The sequence below is a fragment of the Malaclemys terrapin genome, chromosome 1, assembly GCF_027887155.1.
Source record: "Malaclemys terrapin pileata isolate rMalTer1 chromosome 1, rMalTer1.hap1, whole genome shotgun sequence".
Classification (NCBI taxonomy): domain Eukaryota; kingdom Metazoa; phylum Chordata; order Testudines; family Emydidae; genus Malaclemys; species Malaclemys terrapin.
The window spans coordinates 47,479,631-47,507,428 of record NC_071505.1 but is presented as its reverse complement, the minus strand read 5'-3'; the positions used below and the strand labels follow the sequence as shown (position 1 = coordinate 47,507,428).

Below are 27,798 nucleotides of genomic sequence, written 5' to 3'. Positions count from 1 at the left end.
AAGGGCAAAGGGGTCCAGGAGAGCTGGCTGTATTTTAAAGAATCCTTATTGTGGTTGCAGGAACAAACCATCCCAATGTGTAGAAAGAATAGTAAATATGGCAGGCGACCAGCTTGGCTAAACAGTGAAATCCTTGCTGATCTTAAACGCAAAAAAGGAGCTTACAAGAAGTGGAAGATTGGACAAATGACCAGGGAGGAGTATAAAAATATTGCTCAGGCATGCAGGAGTGAAATCAGGAAGGCCAAATCACACTTGGAGTTGCAGCTAGCAAGAGATGTTAAGAGTAACAAGAAGGGTTTCTTCAGGTATGTTAGCAACAAGAAGAAAGTCAAGGAAAGTGTGGGCCCCTTACTGAATGAGGGAGGCAACCTAATGACCGAGAATGTGGAAAAAGCTAATGTACTCAATGCTTTTTTTTGCCTCTGTCTTCACGAACAAGGTCAGCTCCCAGACTGCTGCACTGGGCAGCACAATATGGGGAGAAGGTGACCAGCCCTCTGTGGAGAAAGAAGTGGTTCGGGACTATTTAGAAAAACTGGACGTGCACAAGTCCATGGGGCCGGATGCGCTGCATCCGAGGGTGCTAAAGGAGTTGGCGGATGAGATTGCAGAGCCATTAGCCATTATTTTTGAAAACTCATGGCAATCGAGGGAGGTCCCAGATGACTGGAAAAAGGCTAATGTAGTGCCCATCTTTAAAAAAGGGAAGAAGGAGGATCTGGGGAACTACAGGCCAGTCAGCCTCACCTCAGTCCCTGGAAAAATCATGGAGCAGGTCCTCAAGGAATCAATTATGAAACACTTAGAGGAGAGGAAAGTGATCAGGAACAGTCAGCATGGTTTCACCAAGGGGAAGTCGTGCCTGACTAACCAAATTGCCTTCTATGATGAGATAACTGGCTCTGTGGATGAGCGGAAAGCAGTGGATGTGTTATTCCTTGACTTTAGCAAAGCTTTTGATACAGTCTCCCACAGTATTCTTGCCGCCAAGTTAAAGAAATATGGGCTGGATGAATGGACTGTAAGGTGGATAGAAAGCTGGCTAGATCGTTGGGCTCAATGGGTAGTGATCAACGACTCCATGTCTAGTTGGCAGCCGGTTTCAAGCGGAGTGCCCCAAGGGTCGGTCCTGGGGCTGGTTTTGTTTAATATCTTTATTAATGATCTGGAGGATGGTGTGGACTGCACCCTCAGCAAGTTTGCAGATGACACTAAACTAGGAGGCGTGGTAGATACACTAGAGGGTAGGGATAGGATACAGAGGGGCCTAGTCAAATTAGAGGATTGGGCCAAAAAAAACCTGATGAGGTTCAACAAGGACAAGTGCAGAGTCCTGCACTTAGGACGGAAGAATCCCATGCACTGCTACAGACTAGGGACTGAATGGCTAGGTAGCAGTTCTGCAGAAAAGGACCTAGGGGTCACAATGGACGAGAAGCTGGATATGAGTCAACAGTGTGCTCTTGTTGCCAAGAAGGCTAGCGGCATTTTGGGCTGTATAAGTAGGGGCATTGCCAGCAGATCGAGGAATGTAATCGTTCCCCTTTATTCGACATTGGTGAGGCCTCATCTGGAATACTGTGTCCAGTTTTGGTCCCCACACTACAAGAAGGATGTGGAAAAATTGGAAAGAGTCCAGCGGAGGGCAACAAAAATGATTAGGGGTCTGGAGCACATGACTTATGAGGAGAGGCTGAGGGAACTGGGATTGTTTAGTCTCCAGAAGAGAAGAATGAGGGGGGATTTGATAGCAGCCTTCAACTACCTGAAGGGGGTTCCAAAGAGGATGGAGCTCAGCTGTTCTCAGTGGTGGCAGATGACAGAACAAGGAGCAATGGTCTCAAGTTGCAGTAGGGGAGGTCCAGGTTGGATATTAGGATACACTATTTCACTAGGAGGGTGGTGAAGCACTGGAATGCGTTACCTAGGGAGATTGTGGGGTCTCCTTCCGTGGAGGTTTTTAAGGCCCGGCTTGACAAAGCCCTGGCTGGGATGATTTAGTTGGGAATTGGTCCTGCTTTGAGCAGGGGGTTGCACTAGATGACCTCTTGAGGTCCCTTCCAACCCTGATATTCTATGATTCTATGATGGCCCATGTTCTGAACCTTCACCCAGGCCTTCCTGTTTTGAACTCACCTGTGGGCTTTTGTCTTCTGCCCCCATCAAACCAACCTTACAGCCCACCTCCCTAGGTTAGCTAATTTGTATCTGAAGATACTCTTCCCTTTCTTGATAGGTAGACCCCATCTCTGCTCAGCAGGCATTCTTTTTGGAACAGCATCCCATGATCAAGGAAACCAAAGCCCTTCTAGTGATATCTTCTGCACAGCCAAGCATTCACCTGCAAGGAAGTATCTGGCTCTGCCTGGATCCCTGCCCTTGACTGGATGGATCAATGAGAACGCCACCTGTGCCCTCACCTTCTTCACCCTCACTCAGGGTCATACCTTGCAATATCATTAGAGCACACATGGATGAGCAGCATGGGGTAGTAGTCAGGGGGCCAGAAGATCCTTGGCAAACCTTCCGTAATGATTCAGATATGGGTCCCTGGCAGGCAGCATACCCCAGGACGCCAGGTCAGGCCAGCAGATGGATGCGTCCATCCGCCGTAGAAGGGAGTCACAAACCACCACAGCCCTTTGTTTCCTTTTGGGAGTGGTGGTCGTGATTCTCCCCTCTTGGGGGTACATGGCTTTTTCTCCTCCTCCATCTTTGGGGGAGACTCCTCGTGATCCTTATTGCCAAGGTAGCATACAGACTATTTATCTCTATGGAGGGTGGACTAGGAGCAGGAGTGGAGCACTGCCTATTGCCAGAAGTAATCAGCAGCCAGCTTCCTCACTGTGAAGTAGCAGTTTCTTTCCACCACCCCCACTCCCACTCCCAGTGGTGCTACTGCTTTCTATGATGGGGAAATGAAGGCTACAATCTCTGCAAATCCACACCAGGACCTGGGTAGAGGTATCCATGGTCAGATTCTCTGTAAGGACACAGATGCAGGAGCCAGGAGCAGTGTTGGCATTGATAATGCTGCCTTTCCAAACCATGATGATTTTATTCTCTCTTCTTCCTACAAACTTCCTCTCAAACTCCTGTTTGCTGGCCTGTTTGCTAGCTCCCCTTGATCGCTTAGCATCTTACTTTTAAGCTCTTCTCTCCTAGGTCAATCCTGCCGCCTTATCAACACACCAGCAGAAGGGGAGTCACAAGGATGATCAAGGGTCAAAGGATAGAAGGCTAGAGCCTTGCTAGTCCACACTCAGCTAGTGCACACTTGCTAGTGCACACTCAGCCTCTGGTAGACGACCAGACAGCAAATGTGAAAAATCAGGATCGGGGTGAGGGGTAATAGGAGCCCATATAAGAAAAAGACCCAAAAATCAGGACTGTCCCTATAAAATTGGGACATCTGGTCACCCTAGCTTCTGGCCCCCGTCCTACACAGTCCTCAAAAACACAGTCCCCAACAAATCACACTGTAAACTTTAAGCAACCCAAAAGAGAAAACAAACAGACAAACAAGCTCACTCACCCCAAGATTTAGTGCTTGCTCCTCCTTCATCGGGGGATCTCCCTCTCAGACTCCCGTTGCTAACTCACTAGCTAAATAGGTTACAAACACTTTGACACAAAAGGCGTCGCGATTGTTACTAAGATAAAATATTTTAAAAGGCTACAGTTCATGCTAAGTCATCATATTATTTGCACTGATCTGTTTATGAACATGACTACTTTTGTAAAAGGAACTTGCTGATTTGATTGCATCACAAAATCCCGGGGCGGGGGAGAAGGGGATCCCACTGACTAAAACAGGAAGTAAGGGAGGGGAATGCATGGCTCTATCCATTTGCTGTTGTCAACTGCTATCTTAACAAAAGAAAAGATACTGGAGACTTCTTAAGTAATACTTAACTTGTGTATTATTAACAGGAAAACCACCCAAAACATTACTGACTGGTCAAAAAAACAAAACAAGCAAACTCTGGGGAGGATTTGCTACACGGTGTCATGATGCTAGACATGGATTTGCAGCAAAAATGCCTGTACAGCACAGTCCAAGAAAAAGAAAGCAGCCTCACAAGCAGGGCGGGAAATGCAGGCATGATTGTATGAAAAATCCCACTCAACTTCACAAAAACAAACCCGAAGTTGCTTATTTTACACTAGTTTGGCTAAGCTCACTACAGAATGACCCTCCCCCACCCCCCCCCCCACAACATTATGGGTAACTTTGCTTCGTACTCCAAAGTTCCTATTATCATATACATTTGTTTACACTTAGATGTATGATGTATAATTTTTCTGTTCTTATCACTCTGCCTTTAGATGCAGCTCAGGATTACAGTTTTCCCTGTATTCGAACAAAGAAAAAAGAAGAACAGGAGTACTTGTGGCACCTTAGAGACTAACAAATTTATTAGAGCATAAGCTTTCGTGGACTACAGCCCACTTCTTCGGATGCATATAGAATGGAACATATAATGAGGAGATATATATACACACATACAGAGAGCATAAACAGGTGGGAGTTGTCTTACTAACTCTGAGAGGCCAATTAATTAAGAGAAAAAAACTTTTGAAGTGATAATCAAGCTAGCCGAGTACAGACAGTGTGATAAGAAGTGTGAGAGTACTTACAAGGGGAGATAGTCAACGTTTGTAATGGCTCAGCCATTCCCAGTCCTTATTCAAACCGGAGTTGATTGTGTCTAGTTTGCATATCAATTCTAGCTCTGCAGTCTCTCTTTGGAGTCTGTTTTTGAAGTTTTTCTGTTGTAATATAGCCACCCGCAGGTCTGTCACTGAATGACCAGACAGGTTAAAGTGTTCTCCCACTGGTTTTTGAGTATTTTGATTCCTGATGTCAGATTTGTGTCCATTAATTCTTTTGCGTAGAGACTGTCCGGTTTGGCCAATGTACATGGCAGAGGGGCATTGCTGGCACATGATGGCATTCGAACAGTTTTCCCTGTTACACAACAACATAAAAATGGCCATACTGGGTCAGACAAATGGGCCATCTACCAAGTATCCTGTCTTCTGACAGTGGCCAAAGCCAGATGCTTCAAAGGGAATGGAACAGAAGAAAAATCACCAAGTGATCAATCCCCTGTCATCCAGTCTCAGCATCTAGCCGTCAAAGGCTTAGGGACACCCAGATCACGGGATTGTATCCTTGACCACCTTGACTAATCGTCATTGATTGACCTATCTTCCATGAATGTATCTATTTTTTTTAACCCAGTTATACTTTTGGCCTTCACAACATCCTTTGGCAATGCATTCCACAAGTTGAATGTGCATTTTGTGAAGAAATACTTCCTTTTGTTTGTTTTAAACCTGCGTCTCTTGATCAGGGCTTTTATTAGAAGCAGGACACCCTCCAGTGCAGTGGTTCTCAAACTAGGGCTGCCACTTGTTCCAGGAAAGCCCCTGGTGGGCCGGGTCGGTTTGTTTACATGCCGCGTCCACAGGTTCAGCCGATTGCAGCTCCCACTGGCCGCGGTTCGCCGCTCCAGGCCAATGGGGGCTGCGGGAAGGGCAGCCAGCATGTCCCTCTGCCCGCGCCGCTTCCTGCAGCCCCCATTGGCCTGGAGCGGCGAACTGCGGCCAGTGGGAGCTGCAATCGGCCGAACCTGCAGACGCGGCAGGTAAACAAACTGGCCCAGCCCGCCAGGGGCTTTCCCGGAACAAGCGGCGGCCCTAGTTTGAGAATCACTGCTCCAGTATGACTGCATGTCTGGCAGCTTACTAAAGGTTGATTTACACTGCAATGCGTGCACGTATTTTTCTGGTTTACTCAGCCATTTCAACTGTTTCAACATATGTCCACAGCATGTATAAGGGTTAAATTAGTCTCCTCAGCAACTTTGCTTGCGCTGAGTCTGACGCAATACCACATACAATGTAGTCTTTAATGAGCAATTCACACAGTTCTCCAAATTCACAAGTCATTGTACTGCCAGTTTTAAATCAGTCATGTATTGGTGTATACTTTCCCCATCTATTTGACTTCTGGGTGCCCTCCCATATGTGACATTTCTTCGTAGTGCACAGTATGCTTCCAACTTATTCTTTAAGATCTGTATTTTTTTTCTTTTATCTCCTGCTTCTTAAATGTTTTTGCTTCTTAAACTGCCACATAAAGAAGTAATACTGTTTGCAGCCATTCATCTTTGTTTGCACCACTCGCAATTCTGTACTGCTCAAATCTTTGCTTCCACTTTCTCCAGTTTTCTGCTGCATTTCCTTCAAACATGAACTTTCCTGGAGGCTTTAGTTTGTCCATTTTTTTTTTCAGGTTTGTTATATTCTTCTTACTTTTTGTTTTGTTCTGGCATCATGTAATAGCTGTTGCCAACTTGCTATTCTGACATAAGAAAAAATACTGGAAACATTTTAAGTAACAGTAAATGCTTTACTTAACTTGTTGTTTGCTAAGAACTGTACGTAGATGTTGCTGGCATGCCTGCGAAGTATAAGCCACGTGCTTCTGCTGATGAGGCTCACTTGGATTCCTCCATCCAACACTATTGGTAACTTTAACAAAGTTCCTACTATCATTACACCAATCGTGATCACTTTATTGCAACTACCGTATGCCAATAAATATCAATATGTTTATATTTATGGACAATTCCATAGTGTATGATGAAGACTCACTAGTCAAATTACATAGATCTAGTAACCACCTCAAACACACCAAGAAATCTGTTATCTACAGCCAGGAACTCAGATACCACTGAATATGCTCCGAGGAGAAAGTCCAGGATATACACCTTAAACATACTCAAAACTGCCTTCACCAAACAAAGACACTCCACCAGAGAGGTAGATCGCATCATGAACAGGCCACCCAAATACCCTGAAAGAGCCTGCTTCAATACAGAAATAAAACTCCCTCTGACCTCTAGTTCTCACCTACTACCCACACACTGAACCCATACAAGGTATCATCAAACAACTACAACCCCTACTTGATGGGAGCCCATCCTGAAAGAAGTCTTTCCTGAACCCCCTCTTCTGGTCTTCTAACAACAACCTCTCTAAGCTCATCATCAGAAGCAAGCTCCCAGGACCAGGACACATCAACTCAAGTGGCACCAGACCCTGCCAGAACAACAGATGCAAAACCAGCAGACATATCTCCACTTCTACAATGATCAACACCCCCCCACACACAACACATCTTTCAAGATCCAAGGATCATACACATGCCTATCACATGTGGTGTACCTCATCCAGTGCAGTAAATGCAACTATATGAAACCAAACAATCACTAGGCTCTTGAATGAACTCACACAGGAAAATGATAAAAGACAAAAACACTGTATTGCCTGTGGGTGAACACTTTTCACAAAGTGATCACTCTATATTCAATCTATCAGTCCTCATCCTGAAAAGAAACCTGCACAACACTTTCAAAAGATGAGCTTGGGAGCTTAAATTTATAACTTCACTAGACACTAAAAATCATGGACTGAATAGAGACACTGGATTTATGGCTTATTACAACAATCTATAACCCACTAACAACCCCGCAGTTGCCTTTCCCCTGTATGACTGGAAGGGTGTTAATGGGCCACTTCACTTTGTATGGTCCCTTGAAATACTACTAATGCTAGACAATCTGTTCCACCTTGTATTTAGCTGTGACACTTTGTGCCGTGCTCTATGCTTTATAAGAACATAAGAACGGCCATACTGGCATCAGACCAAAGGTCCATCTAGCCCAGTATCCTGTCTTCTGACAGTGGCCATGCCAGGTGCCCCAGAGGGAATGAACAGAACAGACAATCATCAAGTGATCCCATCCCCCCGTCGCCCATTCCCAGCTTCTGACAAACAGAGGCTAGGGACACCATCCGTGCCCATCTTGGCTGATAACATTGATGGACCTATCCTCCATGAACTTATCTAGTTCTTTTTTTAACCCTGTTATAGACTTGGCCGTCACAGCATCCTCTGGCAAGGTGTTCCACAGGTTGACTGTTCTGTGTACTTACAGAATTACTTTGATATAACTACTTGGCTCAGGGATGTGAAGCCAAGTAGTTATATCAAAGTAATTCTGTAAGTACACAGAACAGTCAACACACTTTCCTGAGTGACGTAGCTATACCAACCTAAGCGCTGGTATAGACAGTGCTATGTCGGTGGGGCAGCTTCTACCTCACCCACCTTGTCTCTCTAATCAAATTGCAGACATTTGTAGAATCAATGATTTAGAATATTTCAATCAATTGTTTTCACATTATTTACTGTACAATTTCCCCCAACTCTTTTCTCCCGTCCTGTTTATTTCTTTCACTTTCTTTTCTTCCACTGGATTCCCTTCTTCAGTTTCTGCCCTCCCCTTCCATTTCCTCATATAGTCTGTTCTTCCATTTCCTCCTCCTCTTCCCATTCCTCCACACTTTTGTTTTACTCTGATTTTCTTGTGTTTTCTGTTTTATTTCCCTCTCTCCTCTGTTCCTCTCCCCCTTGTTCTCATTCTTTCCCTTTCTGTCCTTTTCCTCTTCTTCCCGACTTCTTTGTCCCTCTCCTCTTTCTCTATCTGCTTCTGAATGCCAGTCAATTGTCTCTTAGACTGACAGATAGCAAAAATTCCATGTGTTTCATTCAGTAACACTGGGAAAACCAGTATTGTTCTAGACTTCTTATTTGTAGAGTTCCACAGATGTGAAAGGCAGCATTATACAGATCAAGAGTCACCACTGGGAAGAGACTCTTATCACTCTGTTCTCTCTCACCCCCACTCTTCTAGTATGGTATATTAGCCACATAGATTCTCAGAAGAACAGTCAAATGCCAGTTCAGACAGGAACAGACAAGCTCAGACCTCAGACAAAAGAAGGTTACTCACCCACAAAAACACAAGAGTAAACAGAGTTTTGGGATGCACACTCTTGAAAGCAATTGCTGAGTCACTGATATCAACTTTATGCAGAAAGAAAAGCTTGGCAGAAAGTCAGTGTGACTCTCTCATCAAGGATGTAGCAGACAAAGCGGTTCTTCTGCAGTTGTCCAGGTTTGCTTGGGATATTAGGGCAGATTAGATTTCTTTGTGGAGGTGCCATGAGGGAGGCATACATGGAGTAGAGGGATTGATTAGTTGAAGAAAATAATCTTTGCGACAACTAGAAGATCACAAAAAGCAAGGCTTTGCTTATTGCAGTGAACTATGGTTGTTGTTATGTCTGACAGTCTTACCGGTCAGATGAGGGATTCCAAAATGTTCTGAAGAGTGCACAGAAGTTGGCAGAAGAACTTCACACTGAAGCTTTTTTCCCACCCATTCAAGAATACAAGAGTCACCAAAGAAGAAAACATTTTGATTACGAGGCACGGGATAATCCCATAAGAGACCCCAAACAACAATTCAAAGTTGAATTATTTAACCAGGTGCTAGATTGTGCAATACAGTCAGTTGAAGAACGTTTCATGCAGCTCTAGGAACACAGCAGTATATTTGGGATGTTGTATGATATTCCAAAACTCCTCACTATACCTGAAGAGGACCTACACCAGCAATGCAGGGCACTAGAGACAGTGTTGACACATGATGACATGCGTGATATTCATGCGAGTGATTTAGTTGATGAACTGAAAGCCCTTTCAAGATACATTTCAGCAGGATCAATTCCAAAGGCTGTTCTGGAATATATGTGCACAAATAAGATGACCACCCTCTTTCCAAATGCTTTTGCTGCTCTGCGCATACTTCTAACACTTCCTGTAACAGTTGCCAGTGGAGAACGCAGCTTCTCCAAGCTGAAGTTAATAAAAACACATCTATACTCCACAATCACACAGGAAAGGCTGGTTGGCCTTGCAACCATCTCACTAGAGCATGAGCTGGCCCAGACTGTGGACCTTCAGGACGCAGTTCAAATCTTTGCAACCAAGAAGGCACGGAAAGCATCGCTTTCATTATTCAAACAGTTAAAAATGCCAATGTTTACTATGCAGACATGAAAAGTTACATTTGCTGTTCAGGCATTTGAAAGTTAAGTGTTACTTAAAATTTTTGAACAAGGCATCTTAAGTTGTTAGTTCTCCTTTAGCGGGGTAGGTAGCAGAGCAGTACCATGAGAGGAGTAGAAAGGAAGAAGGCAGAATTGAGACCTTTCACAGTTTTGGCCCAAGCGAGAGGGTCTGGGGGCGTCATTTGAGCTCCCCGCCTCAGGTGTCAAAATGTTGTGGGCTGGCCCTGTAGATGAATAAACTCTTCAGGGTAGGGACTTTCTCTTTTTCTGTGTCCATACAGCGCCTAGTTTAATGGGGCTCGGATTCTGGTAGCTCCACAATATAAATTATAAATATAATAATGATCTTTGTACTGATCTAAATCAGATGCAGGGCTGCAGTGAAGTAACAGTTGTAGAGAGGAGTTAAGAATCTTTGGAGAGCTTGAACAGTGACTGTGTAGTCATTCTAGGTTGATTCACCTGGGAGAGCTGTAAACTCTGAGGCTACAAAGAGTTCATTTGCTCACAGAGATGAGCTGAAGCGAGATGCTGGGACAGTGGCCAAGAGCAGCCATTATGAGACTCAGGATCTCTCCTACAACAAGTAGATACAATCCAGGGGCTCAATAGAGGCCACTAGTCAAAATTATTTGTTGTATCTCTACTTTAAGGGTTTTATTTTCTGTTAATCTTTTTTCAAAGATTGTTTTTACTCTCCTACAAATAAACATACCTTGCATTGAATATTTTATTGTTATTACCATAGTAATAATGATAATTCATATAATATCTTAATTATACATAGTTCCTTGTGCCTAAAGGATCCTAATGTGCTTCACACAGTATAGGCACAATCGTCAATTTACTCAGGCCAAAGTTATCACTGACATTTATGTGGACTTTTCCCGAATGAAGGCACGTAGGGGGCTGTGCAGATATATGCAAGAATCATGTAACCCTCCACTGAAATGCAGGCACCCAAGGGGTGTATCTAGCAACTCTTCAAAGCCACACAATACCACTACCCAACATTTAGGGCAGGAAAAGTGAAGATAAATGATGTACGCAGCTGAAACTGTAAAGAGAACTTTGGTGAGCTGAATGTAATTTTTAGATTTGGTCAAAAAATGAAAAATATTCTTTGCGGAAAATGTCAAGTCATTATTGGTTCAGATTTCAAAAGGGAACAATTCAAAATTTATTGCATTTTTCATAAAAAAATTTAAAATAGAAAAATATTTAGTTGAAATTTTGGGTTTTTCTCTGCCACCCCAGCTTCTTCCTATTTTTCAGCTTCCATGATTTTTTCTTTCTCTCTTCCCCATTTTGCCACTGAAAAGCAGGGGAGACACAGGAGATGGGGAGAAGGAAAAACAATAAGCTCAAACACCAAAACTTATTTTAAAAAACTGAAAAAAGTGGATAATTTAAAGAAAACTCACCAAAATGGTTTTTTAAAAAGGCCTTTTTTCCAATGGAAAAAAAATCATTCATTCCCCCATTTTCCTTCTTCAAGTAATTTCCCTTGCCACCCATCAAGCCTGTTTCCTTCCCCTCACTTGCCATATTCCATTTTTCCACCCTCTCATTTTCTTCCTTCTCCATTTGTCCCTTCTGCTCCATTTTCCTGTATGATTTGCTACCTGAAGGCAAGTGATATCCCTGCAGGCTCTTAAGCACTCATTGATCACCCTGAGCTATAGTACTGAGTGCATCTTCCTGCAGCGCCCCCTGTCTCAGGTTACCATAGAGACAACAAAGCAGCTGAAAGGGAGTTAGCGCTGCCCTGCTGGATGAAGCTGTTGGTCAGTTTGCCAAAGCAGAAGATTGGCAGGAAGTCATGGTACCAACCACATGCAGGCCTCATTTATTTCCTCCCAATTAAAGGCAGCCTGTAGGGGAAAAGTAAAGTGCCAGTACATTTGAACTGACGTGTACGGACCCACTGAGAGTGCTTGTTAGCGCTCACCATACTCAGCATTTCCTCTCACTGATTGATAGAACGGTGTATATATGGCAGACAGCAAATTCATTACAGCACATTAGCCAGACAGGCAGACAAATGCCCACAGGGGCAGAAAAGCTGTAAGGAATAAATAAAAACTTTATTTAAAAAAAATCCTTTCTTTTTCCCCAGGCTATGGTGAGGTAGACTGCAGGAGTGGGTGATTGGAGGGGCGGACAAAGGGAAGGGAATGGAAAGTAGGGGTGGGGAAGTTGATTAGCAGTCAAACACGCTCCTAGAACACTCATGGTCATATTTAGATTTTGTATAATAACTGAACCTCTGCTTGTGTCTTTTTCCCCACTGCTAAATGTAGTTATTTTCAAGAAAGAAAGAAACCCAATAAAATTCCAGATGATGATCTCCCAGTGCAGTCCTGGAATATCACATTTGAAACAGGTGTTTGGCCATTTCATTCACTGTAAATTAGTGTCCTTTGGTTTAATACATTAAAAAACAAGCAAACTACTGTCAGCATTTATCAACTGCTAACACCGTGTGGCATTTGAGAGACCACAGTAATCACCTATTCTGAGTAGAGGGAAATACAGTTGTATGAGCTGATACCACTGTTTGGAAATTGCTGGTAAATGTTGACTTCTGTAATGCACTGCCACCACCAAAATAACATGGGTGAGTATGACCACTAGGTATCAATCTCAAACTGATCCTGGTTGAGATGGGAGAACTGGACTAGGCATTATTGCCTCTAAGAGCCATGGGGCTGTGGGAACAGTGGCAATGGCAATCATCCCATGCCTGATTGCTCCTCCACTGCTGTTGACTGGAGTTGAGTTTTGAAGGCTGCCCAGGACTTTTCCTACCATCGGTGGAGGAGGAAAGGTAAGCCAGGAAAGCTGCCATAAACTGATTCACTGATAATGAGTATAGTAGGGTGAATCAGGTGAACCCCAGGACCATTCCACTACCCATAGGGAAAGGGTTTGGCTTTTAAAGGTCACCCACAGATTCACTGTAAGGGGGCAGGTTTAGGTCAATAGAAAGCTGAGCCTAAGTTTTCTGGCTCAGGTAGGGTGTTTTTGATCAGGGATGGGCCCAAAGAGGAGCCAGTGTGTTAAGATTTACTTACCACCTGCCCCTCTGTTAGTCTGTGTTAATTCCAGCAGCCCTTTTTCCTTCCCCTTCAGGATCCAAGTGAGTTCATTATACTATAAGACTGCTAAAAACCCCAGCTTTCTACAGATAGCACAGTATACTGAATTTTGCTTTATCAATGATTGTTGGTAATACAGGTACCTCAGAGAAGTCAGACGTTTTGTTTGATGGAATGTGTGTTCCCACTGGAAAAAATCCTTTGAATCCTGGATATTGTGGAACTGGCATATAGCACCACGAATAACATGCCTGGGCCTCTTCTTGATAGTGTTTGTCCATCCGCTCCTGATCCTGTATCTTTCCTCAGAGCTGAAATTGTAGTCCAGTTAGTGTCTGCAACATAGCTTTAGTTCCTCCTGTTCCACTATTAGCAGAGCTGAAAGAATCACTGTAAAAAACACAAAAATAAAATAGCAGCAGCAATTTAATTTATATCACAATGTAAGGCTACTACAGTGAAAGAACGGTTCCTTAAATAGAAAACCAAATTAATGTTATGGTGGTTAGAGTGCACCCATAAGGACACAATCCCCAACTAAAAGATGAGAAGAAACAGTTGGCATTCAGTTAACAATCATGTTTGGAGGTTTGTGACTGACTTTGTTATTCCAAGGGAAGCCAGGTACTAGTCTCTTGGGATTATGTACAAAGGCAAGAAAGAAGTGGACATGTATGAACCTCAAAGGTGACTGCTGGGTTAATAAAACAGTCTGTTTTCTGTTCACCCACTCTTCCTCTCAGTGTGCAAGTACATTAAAATATGTCAAAAGGAAAGCCATTTGCTGGGGAGAAATAATTCAGCTAAAAGTCAAAATTTCCAGCTGGTGCATTGCCTTGGTGTGTATAAGTGCACTAACAAAGTGACCCACATATCTCACTAGATGAAAGTTGATATCCTCATTAAAGTAGAAACAAACACTCAAAATAGGCACAACTGCCAGTTAAAAAGAATAGAGCACAATTGATATAAGCCTGCAGTTTTCCTTACTCTGTTTCCTACTTGTACTATAGCAGCTATACTATATATGTAAGTAACCTCTTGAAAAAAGCAATGAAGGCAAAGCTAATTTCATATGCGGTGTCCACTCTACTTTGCTAGAAGAATTTTGTTACTAATAGTCAAGTATATTATTGATCCATGTTTAGGGGGCAGGAAATCTTTTATAGTCCACTTTATATGCAGTCACATACAAAATAGGGACCTACTCCTGCAAAACCCTGTTGTACAATAGTAATCCTTATAAATGTGGAATAGTCCTGCAGAAGTGAAGAGGACAATTCATAGGAGCACGTAAGTATTATTCACATAAGGATTTACAGGATCAGCATCATAGACTTTAAAATATTGTTATGTAGATGGTTTCTATCGACTTGCCCCAGGAAATTCAGAATTAATGCTTCAAGTCCATCTTTAATTCACACTGATGGGTCTAAGTGTTGCAACATTCCTGATACATGAGATCAGGTCACCCACTGTTTGTTCCAGGCCTCTGGAGGAGGGCAATATTAGATGAAAGATCAAGCAAAATGGGGACAAATTTCACACTGTGCAGTAAGCAGCCATTTTGTTTTTTTAAAATCAGCTTTAAATAATATTAATTAATACATTATTTCATTTGAAAAAAAGGGAAGAAAGAAAAAAATCTGTGAGAGAAATGTATGAAATTTGACAATTTCCAAAAATCTGTATTAATAACCAAATAGGAGCCATTAGAGTCTACCATCTAAATATGAATATAGGCAATGTTCCAAATATATATCCTCAGGACTTTTAAAAATGTTCATTATTTTTCTCAAGCTCATAACTCCTTCCCGCATTATGCAAATACTTACTTAGGGTCTTTTGAAAAATGCATTTTATGAACCTATTAGACTATAATAGCTCTTAAGTAGCTGTTATGAGCTAGCGTGTCAATACATATCAAGGAACATTAAAAATGTTTTAAAGCATTATATAGAATATTACTATTTATTGTTGTTTCTAGAGGTTCAGTGGAAGACAGCTGGTAACTTTTGTGCACTTCTCTCTCACTGAGGTTTCATCCTTCTCAGTTTATTTGACATTGGCTAAAGTGAATCCATAACGAGGGCATACTTGGTTGAACCGTAATGTAATAACTTAAGCACTGCTCCTACAAGTGGTTCCATGAAGGCGGACATGGAGACCCACTGAAGTCAATGGAGCTCTGCCCACTTGGAATAAGCTGCAGGATTATGGTCTTCCTTTCTTCTCTTTTGACGTCAAAACATAAGTGAATTGAGTCTCAAAACAGCACGTTGCAAAAGTTCCGTATTACAGCTGGGGACCAATGATTTATGTAACTTGCCCCAAGTGACAAAGGAAGCCTGCATGGAGCTGAGAATAAAATCATGTGGCATCTCTTGGCTCCTAGGGCTGTGCCTTAGACACAAGTACTAAATGGCTTGTGCAGCTGAACGCAGCCCAGTGCCACCAACGAACAAGAGAAAATAAACCCTGTTTCCTTTTTATTGCATTATTTTTATCCTGAAGACATTAATGTTCTTTCGGTACTTAATATGAGACAGTCTATCATGTTTCCTTGAACATCCAAAACTCCCTTTCAGTTCAATGGGATTTGGGGGCTTAGTATGAACACAGAATCAGGAACAAAATCCACCCCCCTCCTTGACAGCCTCATAGGCCCTGCCCCACTTGCAGCAGTAACAGTGCCATGCTTCCGCATAGAGGAGGCTGAATGTGGGGATACTGCTCAGAGGGTGCACACTCTGGGCCTGCTCCTGCTCCCAGTGACTTCACTGAGAGATGGATCAGACCCCCCGTTCACAGCATGGAGCTTGGCTCCAGCATGAACTCCCTATGCAGCACCAGGCACGAGGTGGGACATAAGAAACAAAGAGGTGGGTTAGAGGAACCTTCTCTATGCAACTCTTCTCTTCCTTGTACTGCAGGGTTGAGAGGGCCACATAAGGTCACAGGGACACTACTTCAGTCATTGAGCTATAATAGCCTCTGCAGTGTGGCTCCACAGTCACTCTGCAACCCATTAGCGTTTCTCCTCCTAACCGCACGGCTTATATGCCTAGGGCCTAGATGAGTTAATCAGGCTGGGTACTGGATATGAGCCCCAGTGAGTACTGAGGAGTCTGCCTTATGCAAACTAACACAAGTGGCTGCAAGAACTCCTTCCTGGGCTCTGCAATCTTATGTCAATTTGGATATCACTGTTGCATGCAGTCCCATGCAGATAAAACTCCCTCTCTAGTGTGCTAAAAATGTTACTGGATATGCAGAATAGTAGCTCTTCTAAACAAAGGAACTTAGTCATTTTCATTTATTTTTCCCCTTCAAAAATGCCCCAAGGCAGCCATCTATTTCAGTCAATGGTAACCTGAAAATATATATATGAACTATAGGAGCACAAAAGGCATCTAAACCCACAAACATTATTTTTGTACACACCAACTCAGCCAAATAGAGTTCTTCGCATTTCATTGGAACTCTTGGTTAACTCTTTGTATGCCAAGTTTTGACAGAGAGTTATATACCAATGGAATTGCATTTGTATTATAGAATGCTCTCTTACAATGGCAGGGAAGGAGGACAGTAAGATACAATTGCAACAGATGTAAAAGAATCTCAAGTATTTTTTCAATTTTAAAAAGTTACGTTTGTCTCAAGATTTTTCCACCCCCAAAAAGTCATAAAAGTAAAAATTAACTTCAAATATATAAAGTATTGAACAGCTATTTCTAAAAATTACTTTCAGAATTTGTTCCAGTATGTTATTAATAACAAAACAAAGTAAAAAAAAAAAACCAGCCATCTAATACTGGGTTTTTCCTCCTTTCAGAGTGGGAGCTGGGGGGAGGAAGTGGGAGCTGGAATCGTTAAGCCTTTCTTCAATTTTTTTTCTCTTTTAGTTGAAATTTTGAACTTTTCAAATTTACAAATTTCAAAATTTTCAAATTTTGAACTTTTCAAAATTATCTAACTTTTCAAAATTAACTCCACTGGTCAAGGAAATTCCAAGATTAAAAAAGAAAAAAACGAATGTGAAAATAGAGTGCAGGTTGAGAATGCATATCACTAACTGAATGGTAAAAGACCTTGCAGGGATTTGGAATTAAGGTTACATTTAAAAGAAAGCTCAACATGTTCACTTATTGAAATGCAGAGTTAAAGAATCTAGACAGACTTAACTCTGCCCTGTTGTGATACCATGCTATAAACATACAATTATGATTAAGGCATTTTAGTGTCTGTGACCCCTGATTAGATGAAGCTGATTTTTAAAGACACACTAGTGCTTATTCATATTTTTCCCCTTATGGAGTTATATGAGATACCAACTTCCTGAATTCAAAACTGGCAAGACAGTCAATGACAGAGCCAGGTTTGCAACTGGGATGGGAGGGTGGGAGTGTGTGCACAGAGGTTTTGGGGGACCTGAGGCAAAATCTGAAACTGAGGCTGACCACCCTTCCAAAAAATGTATCACTGAGAGGAGACTTATTTGGGGGGGATGCCCCGCATTCACTGCACAGCAATGATTCAGCTCCTGTCCCATGGTGCTGGACTTGGCTCCCTGCTCAGGGTGTTGTGACCTGGCACGCAGGATCACAGCACCACTCAGGTGTCCTGGCCACCCCTCAGTCATGATGGAGGGGCCTACGCGCTGAGCCTGTGGCGTTATGACCCCGCATACCTGGTCGCAACACCACGCGGTTTGGGGGCTCTCACAAAGAAAGCTTTGGACAAACTGCTGCTTTTGCCCCACCTCTGGTCAGCCCTGAGGGGGCATAATGAGTCACTGGTGGTGCTACTAACCCCCCACAGCAGCACCTTCCATCCCAGCTCAATAATCCTAATCCTGGCCCAGTGCAGAGGGGAGGCCTTGAGGGAGGGGGGCAATGGAGAGCAATCCCATCTTGCAGTCACCCAGATCCCCTTTTAGCTCCCTACTGGTTTTAAGTAAAAGTTTTTACATAACTCAAAGCCTGGCATGTGTGTTTTACTTCCTGTTGGAGTAAAACAGAAGATGGAGATATTTTGTACGAAAGATGCATCTTTACAAAAGACTACGGGAAACAAGTCAGATGAGCTCCACTACTAAACAGTGGAGATAATGAATAAGTGGGCTAGCCTGAAACTGGGTAGGATGATTCACTGAATTGGAATTTCAGCAATGATGTTTAAAATGTAGACGGGAAAGGAAAGAGTGAGAGCTAGTCAGAAAATTAGGTATGAACTTGCATTACAATATAGCAGGGGGAAAGAACACCAGTGAGATTTTGGGTTATATTTCCAAAGGCCTCAAATTATGGATCAGGCAATATCCTTTCTCTCTACAGCACTGATGAGATTGAGCTTACTACTACATATAGCTCTGAGCTCCCCGCAGCACAAAAAAGGAAATTATGTGAAAAAGAATAACAGCAAGCATTGCTAAGGGATCAGGGGATTGATTTATAAGAATTAAATGACAAATGGGTGAGATGCATTATAGTCCACAAGTAGGTGAAAGGTGTAACACTGAGGAAGAAGATGAAATGTTTATAATAATACAAGAGGTTATCACTGGGAGTCATGATTAGTATATTACGAATGTTAAACAGGTAGGATACCATGAAACATTCTTGACAGAGACTCTTAAAAGACATTGATTGGGTCCCAAAGAAAGTCCCTATCATTTGAGTCCTTTAAAACTAGACTTGGCAAAGCACTAGTACAGCTACTGGACAATAGATCATGAACCTGTATTGGCAGGGGATGGACAAAATGACCTATCAGGACTTTTTCCTCTCTAACGTCTTTGAGCCCATAAAGTTCTAAGTCAGATGTTTGCATCACTTGTCCATGTAATCAGCAGTGCTCAGTGTGGCCACAGAGAGAGCTGGAAAGGTGAGGGTAGTTGAACAGTTATCTGATATAAGTCAGAAGAAACCCATAATAATTAAAAATTTGTTTTTATAATTATAAATATAGTTTTCTTGTCAGAGTTGAGGATGGAAAACTGAATGGAAAACTGGACTTTAAGGACATGGATAAAGAACAGTACATGAAGAAGAAATTGTTGCAGGGGAAAGATGCAAAAGAAAATGACATTAAAGATATTCTCCTGCTATTAACAAAAACCTCAGCTTTGGGAGGGTAAACCAGTAGCAGAGTTTGATTCATAATGAGTGGTTTTGTTTCCTCCTACTTTTCATCAAATAATAAACATTTGAAGTCAAAATCCTAACTAAGGCCCATTGTTCTTCAGCTCTTCCATGATAATCTCTTTATCTCCTCCCTGCATTAGGGCGCCCAGATACGGAAAGAAAAAATTCAGAACCAAGGAACATCAGCAGTAGTAGTCTGATTTGAAGGTGCTGTGGAAGGTGAATACATTGGTGATATTATAACTTGCTTTTAGTCATTAATTAATGTAGGATTAAATAACGATTAATAATACTTAGCTCTTATGTGCACCAGTAAAAGTACCGCAACTAGCTATAACATCTGGCCACCTGGATAACACAGCCCATAGATTTCACCCAATGATTCCTACATGAACACTTTGCCCTGGTCTATACTACGAGTTTAGGTCGAATTTAGCAGCATTAGATCGATTTAACCCTGCAACCGTCAACACGACAAAACCATTTTTATCAACTTAAAGGGCTCTTAAAATCGATTTCTGTTCTCCTCCCCGACAAAGGGATTAGCGCTGAAATCGACCCTGCTGAGTCGAATTTGGGGTAGCGTGGATGCAATTCGACGATATTGGCCTCCGGGAGCTATCCCAGAGTGCTCCATTGTGACTGTTCTGGACAGCACTCTCAACTCAGATGCACTGGCCAGGTAGACAGGAAAAGCCCTGCGAACTTTTGAATTTCATTTCCTGTTTGGCCCCCATTTGTGTGACAAATTAATAAAGAATGCATGAATTTGAAACAACAATGACTTTATTGCCTCTGCAAGTGGAGATCAAAGGGGGGAGGGGAGGGCAGTTGGCTTACAGGGAAGTGGAGTGAACCAAGGGGGCGGGTTTTCATCAAGGAGAAACAAACAGAACTTTCACACCGTAGTCTGGGCAGTCATGAAACTGGTTTTCAAAGCTTCTCTGATGCACAGTGCACCCTGCTGTGCTCTTCTAACTGCCTTGGTGTCTGGCTGCGCATAATCAGCGGCCAGGTGATTTGCCTCAACCTCCCATTCCACCATAAACGTCTCCCCCTTACTCTCACAGATATTGTGGAGCACACAGCAAGCAGTAATAATGATGGGAATATTGGTTTCACTGAAATCTAACCGAGTCAGTAAACTGCGCCAGCGAGCTTTTAAATGTCCAATGGCACATTCTACCACCATTATGCATTTGCTCAGCCTATAGTTGAACTGCTCCTTACTACTATCCAGGCTTCATGAGCCATGGGAGCAAGGGGTAGGCTGGGGTAGGTGCGACCGCGCGGTGCTGCCAACTGGGAGAGCAGCCTGAGGCAGAAGCCTCCAGCTGGCATGATATTCCAGGCAGGACTGAATCTCCATTAGACGAAACTTAAAGAAGAGAATGACCTGGACTCATTCCCGTTTTTGTCCAGGCGCCCCCGACCGACCTCACTGAGGCCGGCCAGGAGCACCCATGTCTGCCCAGGTGCCCCTTACCAACCTAACCAAGGTTGGCCAAGAGCACCCACGGGACGATGATGATGGTTAGCAGTCGTATTCCACTGTCTGCCGTCCGCAAGGCAAGGCAAGGCAAAGCAAGAGGATCCTGATGTGTAGCACTGCACTACCACGTCTGCCAGCAGCACCCAGGAGACATACGGTGACAGTGAGCTGAGCGGGCTCCATGCTTGCTGTGGTATGTCGTCTGCATGGGTAACCCAGGAAAAAAAGTGAGAAACGATTTTTTGCCGTTGCTTTCACGGAGGGAGGGAGGCCTGATGACATGTACTCAGAACCACCTGAGACAATGTTTTTGCACCATCAGGCATTGGGAGCTCAACCCAGAATTCCAATGGGCAGCAGAGACTGCGGGAACTGTGGGATAGCTACCACAGTGCAACACTCTGAAAGTCAACGCTAGCCTCGGTACTGTGGACGCACACTGCCGACTTAATGCGCTTAGTGGGGACTGTATCAAATCGATTTATAAAAAATCAACTTCTATTAAATCTACCTAATTTCGTAGTGTAGACATACCCTTTGTTGAAACACAAAGTACCGGGTTCTAATTTGTCCCCCCTTCATAGTTAACGTGTATGAAGGAGACAGTGAGATGATTAGGGGTGCAGTGCTAACAGTGAAAGGATAAAATGCAGCTTTACAGCTCCTTTTAATTAAATACAGGCTGTCTTTGCCCTGCTTACAGGGTCCGGGGCTGAGATAGTGGCTTGGATTCAAGCAAGCTGGTGGAAGCTCACACCAGGCACAATGCATGTATGGGCCAAGGGAAGAATGTGGGAGAAGTCATTTGTGCTGGAATCCAAAACTCTGAGAAGATTCAAACAGCTACTATTTTTAAAAAAAGAGGTCAGCTTGCCAGAGAAGTGTTTCCTTCTTTCTACACAAATATCAAATAGATGGAATATAAGCTGTTCTGATGTATACTTCCAGAGCCCTCACTGCCCCCCCCACCACTACCCCCATTATTATAATTTGTATTGCCATAAAGCCTAGGAGCCCCATTCATGCACCAGGACCCCATTGTGTTAGGCACTGTACATATCCAGAACATACCTTGCCCCCCGTCAGCTATTTGATTAAAGACAAATTTAACAAATGATTGAGGAGTAAGGCAATTTCAGACCATTCTTTACAAAGCCTCCTGGGGTGCCTAAACTCCAGACTGCCACATAAATTGGGCTGCCCGCCACCCTGACCAATTCTGGGGCTCCCTCTCCCCTCCCCAGTGCACAAGGCGAAAGGGAAGCCGAGAAACAGCACCCACACTCAGTCTGTAGGGAAGGAATTGCTGGAGTGGCGGGAAGCTCATGTGTCTCAGTTTCCTTTTCTGACCCTTGCTGGGGTTGAGGAGGGAGCCCAAAGTCTTCATCACCCCTTACAGCTTCAGCAGAGCCAAGATGGGGATGGGTTTATTTTCTTTTAAATTAAAACAACAAAAAAGGTACCTGCGGTGTTCCTTGTGCCGTGAGTAGCGTTGCATAGGGAGGTTGTGGAATCTCCATCTTTGGAGATTTTTAAGAGCAGGTTAGACAAACACCTGTCAGGGAGGGGCTAGACAGTACTTAGTTCTGCCTTGAGTGCAGGGGACTGGACTAGATGACCCCTCGAGGTCCCTTCCAGTCCTACGATTCTATCTCCCCTATACTCAGTAACCTAGGGAAGACCCCCATTGAGCTCAACAGCACTAAGCTTTTCAACAAATGTATAGATACATCTGAAGAAGTGAGGTTTTTACCCACAAAAGCTTATGCCCAAATAAATCTGTTAGTCTTTAAGGTGCCACCAGACTCCTTGTTGTTTTTGTACATACAGACTAACACGGCTACCCCCTGATACTTGACAAGTTTTTCAACAGTGCCACCCCAATGTCATCCTTTATAGGTCCAGTTGCCATATACTGCAGTCAGGCTTTAACATCCCCATTGAAAATGCAGAAGAATTGGACACAAGCTATCATTCCCAGAGAAGTCTTACTCCCTCCGGATGAGAATTTATTTCTGAGTCTGCAGATCCATGTGGACCATAACGCTCCTGTCGGCTCCATGCCACAGAAGACCACATATCAGGACAGAATTTGGCTTAGAACATGGTGCAGATTACAGACTAGCCATCTCTTCATATTACACAACTAAAGACAAAGAAATGCTTAGTCGATAAGGCAGCCAGTCCAAGCACAGCACAGCTAGAGGAGAGAAGTTTAAAACAAAAACTAATGTTTCTTGACTTGAGACAATATTTTCTTTTAGTTATAAATGGTATAGCTTGTCTCAGCACACCAATCCTACCTCACCAGGTAGGAACAAGAAAGGAAATCTGTGAGGAAATGTAATTATCTTTCTTTATTTCTGTGTTCCTCTTCCTCACTCATCTTGCCAACATTTTTGGATTAAGCATAAAAAACAAATTTAGAATATAGGAAACATAAGAAGGGAAAAATGGGCCCCATGCCAATCACCTCTTTCCTGTTAAGAAACAAAACGGTGCATTGCAAAAATAGTGTTGCCCCTTTTTGACCCGAGTGGCAGTCAAAGTTTGGGCCCTGGGGATGTTCCCATTGGAAGTGAAAATTGATGGAGTCTGGTGTTGTCTTTGTTCATTTTTCTATGTTAATCTTGTTTATTTACAAAGAATGTACAAAGTCCTGCTTCCCTGAATGCAGGAGGCACCAAAAACAAAAGGTGCAGTTTCTTAGCTCCAAGTGTCTCCAGCCAACAGACCCGAAAGCTCGCTCTCTAGCTATTTCCAGGGTCACAGTGTTCACTTGCTACTGCTTAACTTTCTTGCTTTTTGCCTCTGCTTCTCTCTCTGTTCAGTGTGCTCTCGGTTTCTGTATGTTCTGCCTTCGCTCACACACGTTACCCAAAACAACACTCAGGAAAAGCCCTCCACTCACTCAGTCCGAACACTGAGTTGGGTGAGTTCACAACTCCTTTTGTCTTAAGTGCTTGTGGTCAAGTTATCCTGACAGCTACATTAACTGAAGACTGTGTTCAGACCCAATCTCAAAGAGGGTTGTGAGTCATGCAGTCACAGATACCCCCCCATCATAACAATTGCTCCTCCTTGCACCACACCAATTTATGGACTCCCACCATCTGCTTTTCTGTATTTTCTCTTTCTTATTTGACTATGGGTTTTTCTGTGGTGCTTGATGACATACTATATGAGTGCCACACAAACATTAGCAAGTTTAATCCTCACAAGACCCCTTTTGATCCAGGGAAGTCTAATTATCTCCATTTTACTGATGAAAAATTGAGGCACAGAGAGATTTGGGCCTGATTTGTTTTACAGAAGAGCAGAGCATCTAAAACACCAGCTGAAGTCAGTGGGAGTTTTGGGATCTCTGCTTTGGTACTCAGCACCTCATGAAATCAAGTTTTAAGTGCTTGGGTTCACACAGGGAGCCTCTGGTAGAGCAGGGAACAGAACTCAGATCTCCTGAGCCTCAGACCAGTGCCACAGTCAAGAGACACTCCTCCCCTTTGAACAAATGAGACAAGAAACATAGTAGGTGAATATTAGCCATTAGAGCTGGTCAGAAAATATCCCCCCCCCCGACCGCCCTCAAAAAAGGCACTGAAAATTCAAATTTTCAAAAAATTCAACCATTCCCTATCATCCCAATATGACATTCTGCAGTGGGATTTTCAAAAGAGCCTCGGTGACTTCAGAGTCATGTCCCACTACTGACCATCAATGGGACTCATGCTTCTAGGTCATTTAGATGCTTCTGAAAAGTTCACCCCTAATTTCTATTCCTATTTTCAGGCTCATCAGCAGATTCGGAGGTTACAGTACTGAGCAGCCCAGGGTCTGATTTCAAGGAGTATTTTAGCAGGACAACTGCCTTGGGATGATTTAGGGCCTGATGTCAATCAACAAGTGCTGAGTGGCCTCAACTCCTGTTGAACTCACCAGGAGTAGAGAGGGTACTTAGCACCTTCCAGGAAGTGCTCAGTTCCTCTCAGTATCTGGCCCCTAATCCCTCATGTTAATTCACTCTAGAGCCCTCTAGGGGTACCTCTGTACAGCATTTTGGAGTCAGCCTCCCAGCCTGATCCCAATCCCCTCCCAAGACTTCAGAGCCCAGGTTCCAGCCTGAGCCTCCACTTCAAAGTGCTGTCTACACAGCTTTTTTAGAGTACTCGCGGGAGCCCTCCAAGCCCAAGCCTGTCAACCCAGGCTGAGAGGCTGACTCCAAAATGATGTGTAGACATACCCTAGCAGGTTCAAGATAGAAATGAGACAGCACACAAGCAGCTTCTATTTTAAAAAGTTGTCTAATACTCAATAAATTCTGTTCCTAATTATGTTAATGAAGCAGATAGGGAACCTGAATATTATATATAGAAGCCTACAAAAACATCCATAGCTGGTGCAGGATATTGGATTTGCAGCAAACTTCTGGTCCAGTTATTAATATTAAATCAGTCCCTTTGATATGAACAGCATTTTTTTAATTTGGGAGGAATCTATACCTGCTGGGATTTAAACTTCCCACCCATGGATCCAAGAAAAGTAGATCTAATAATTAACAGTAGTACTAGCAATTATCATCTTTGCAAGCCACTAGAGGGCAAGATCATCACACTCAGCTATTTAATTTGAATGGCACAATTTCAGTCCTCTAGAAATTATTGCTCAGTTCTACTTTGAATTAAGCAAATTACACCAGCAGTCCAATGATTAATGATGCAGCACTTCTATTTATCTTGTCATTTTTTTTCAATTTCTATAATGCACTAATCAATACCTCCATGGGTGGCCAGTGAACTGGACGTTGGGGGAGGCTAGCCCCCAGCCCCTCCCCTTGTGCCCGAGGCCCTGCCCCTCTCCTTCCCCTTCTGCCACTCTCCCCTGCCCCGCACAGGGGATCAGGGCACAAGCAGCCCTCCCTCTCCTGCCCCCTGTGCAGTGCACTGTTGCAGTCTCTAAATTAATGGGCACCCAAGGACTGCTTCATCCTAGTGCCTGGGGGTCTAAAGAGAGTGAGGAAGGCCCCACCAATCCGCCTCCATACTGGCCCGCCAAGCTGACCTGCCAGGGGGAATGGGCTGCCTCATTTTAAGGGATGGCGCAGCATGCATGCTTCCCATGTAAGCAGGGCTGTGTTGGGATGGATTATGATTCCGGAACACATGTGCGGCTATGCAGTTGCCAACACAGGCCCTGTGTGTTTGCAGAATCTGCCCCTTACATAGGCCTTGTAACATGTGTTGAAGTCAGGTTCGTTCAGATCGGGCAGAGGTGGGGGTGGCAACTGTTGAGTGAAGGGCCCTTTAATGAGAACACATTGCTCTCAGTTCCCAGGGTAAGGGTCCTGAGCTGTCAGAAACAGCCATGCTTTGCCAGGCTCAACTTCCAAATGTATATAAAACAGTATTGCTAACCCCAAGCATTCAAAAATTGCATCAGATCCCAAAATTATGAGATTGGCTTAAAAATCACGAGATTTTAAAAAAATAATACATTTAAGTTTCTTTTTAGTTGCCTTCTGGTTTTAGAACTTCTAGGGTTCACATTTTCCAGCTTTTCTCTGCAACCATGAGGGCTAGAAACTTACTTTTTTAAAAAAAAGAAAGCTGACATTCTGTTGAGTTCACATGATTCCCAGAAAAATACAAAATACTGCACGACTTGTGAGAATACTGTGAGATTTGGCATCTCTGTGAATAATTCTATCAGAATGCCAGGACTGGTTTGCAGCTCTTGGACAAAAAATGAAGACTAACTGTTAGAGTGTTCAGCTGTTTAGCAGTTCTTGTATAGCATGATACTTCATTACAGGAGAGACTCCTTCTGGAGTAAGGGTATCAAACTAAGGCCTAGTCTTCACTTACCGGCTGGTCCGGCGGCACGCCATCGATGTTCTGGGATCGATTTATCGCGTCTGGTTAAGACGCGATAAATCGATCCCGGATCGATCCCGGAAGTGCTCACAGTCGGCGCCGGTACTCCAGCTCGCCGAGAGGAGTACGCGGCGTCGACGGGGGGAGACTTCCGGCCGCGTCTGGACCGCGGTAAGTCCGGACTAAGGTACTTCGAATTCAGCTACGTTATTAACGTAGCTGAATTTGCGTACCTTAGTCCGAAGTCCGGACTAAGTGGGGACCAGCCCTAAGACATGCTGATGCTTTTGAAACTGGAGTAACAGCAGTGATAGCAGCAGTGATGGTGCCAAAACCCGGTCCTGAGCGCAGGCTGGGGTAGAAAATTCCATTGTTCCTGTACTTTGGGCAGCGAACCCTACTGACAAGTCTACCACCACCACAAACCCATCTGCCAGAGGCTACAACTTAGCACATGTTAAATTAGATGAAGAGCCTGAAAATTCTCTCAACAGCTAGTATGAATTGCATAATATGTTAAATTACATTAAAAAAGCGACATTAACTGAACATTAAGGTTGCAAAGCAAGGCACTTATCAGTTAGGAAATGCCTGAATGAATTTGTCTGTGCAACCTTAGTTCAGACCTCCTGCACTGCTGTAGTGCTTCAGTAAAAATGCTACTACACCCAGGGGTGGTGGAACAATGTGTATAGTGGGGGTGCTGAGAACCATTGAACCAAACTGCAACCCTGTAAATGATGGACACCACATCAAGACAGGGGGTGCAGCAGCATCTCCAGCACCCCTAGTTCCAGCACCTATGACTACACCCCATTGGCATAGTTAATCCACCCCTGCAAAAAGTGGTAGCTATGTCGACAGGAGAAGCCCTTCCGTCACTATAGCGCTGTCTACACTGGGGGTTAAGTGGGTGTAACTGCATCACTCAGGGGTGTGGATTTTTCACTCCCCTGAGGGACATAGTTATACCGATATAAGCTTATAGTGTAGACCTGGCCTGTAGACAGTCTTTAATTACATGTTTTTTTCCCTACAGGACCCCTGTCTCATTCAGGGCACAGTATAGACTATGCTCAATAAATAGGTTGCTACTAAATTTTTCTTTTTGTCCTTATCATTCAATATATGGCCACAAGCCTTATTTATTGCATAACATCCAAAGCCTGCCTGAATAAAAATGTATTTATTTC

At 43.5% G+C, this 27,798-nt stretch overlaps 1 protein-coding gene across 1 annotated transcript in view; it reads right to left on the bottom strand.

The window, feature by feature from the left end:
- TFEC (transcription factor EC) overlaps positions 1-27,798 on the bottom strand; it is a 205,736-nt gene that overhangs the window by 136,099 nt on the left and 41,839 nt on the right. Inside the window, exon 2 of the mRNA XM_054023771.1 lies at positions 13,241-13,487. Coding sequence (XP_053879746.1) covers positions 13,241-13,378 — 138 coding nt within the window. The 5' untranslated portion in view covers positions 13,379-13,487. The remainder of the gene's footprint in view (positions 1-13,240; positions 13,488-27,798) is intronic.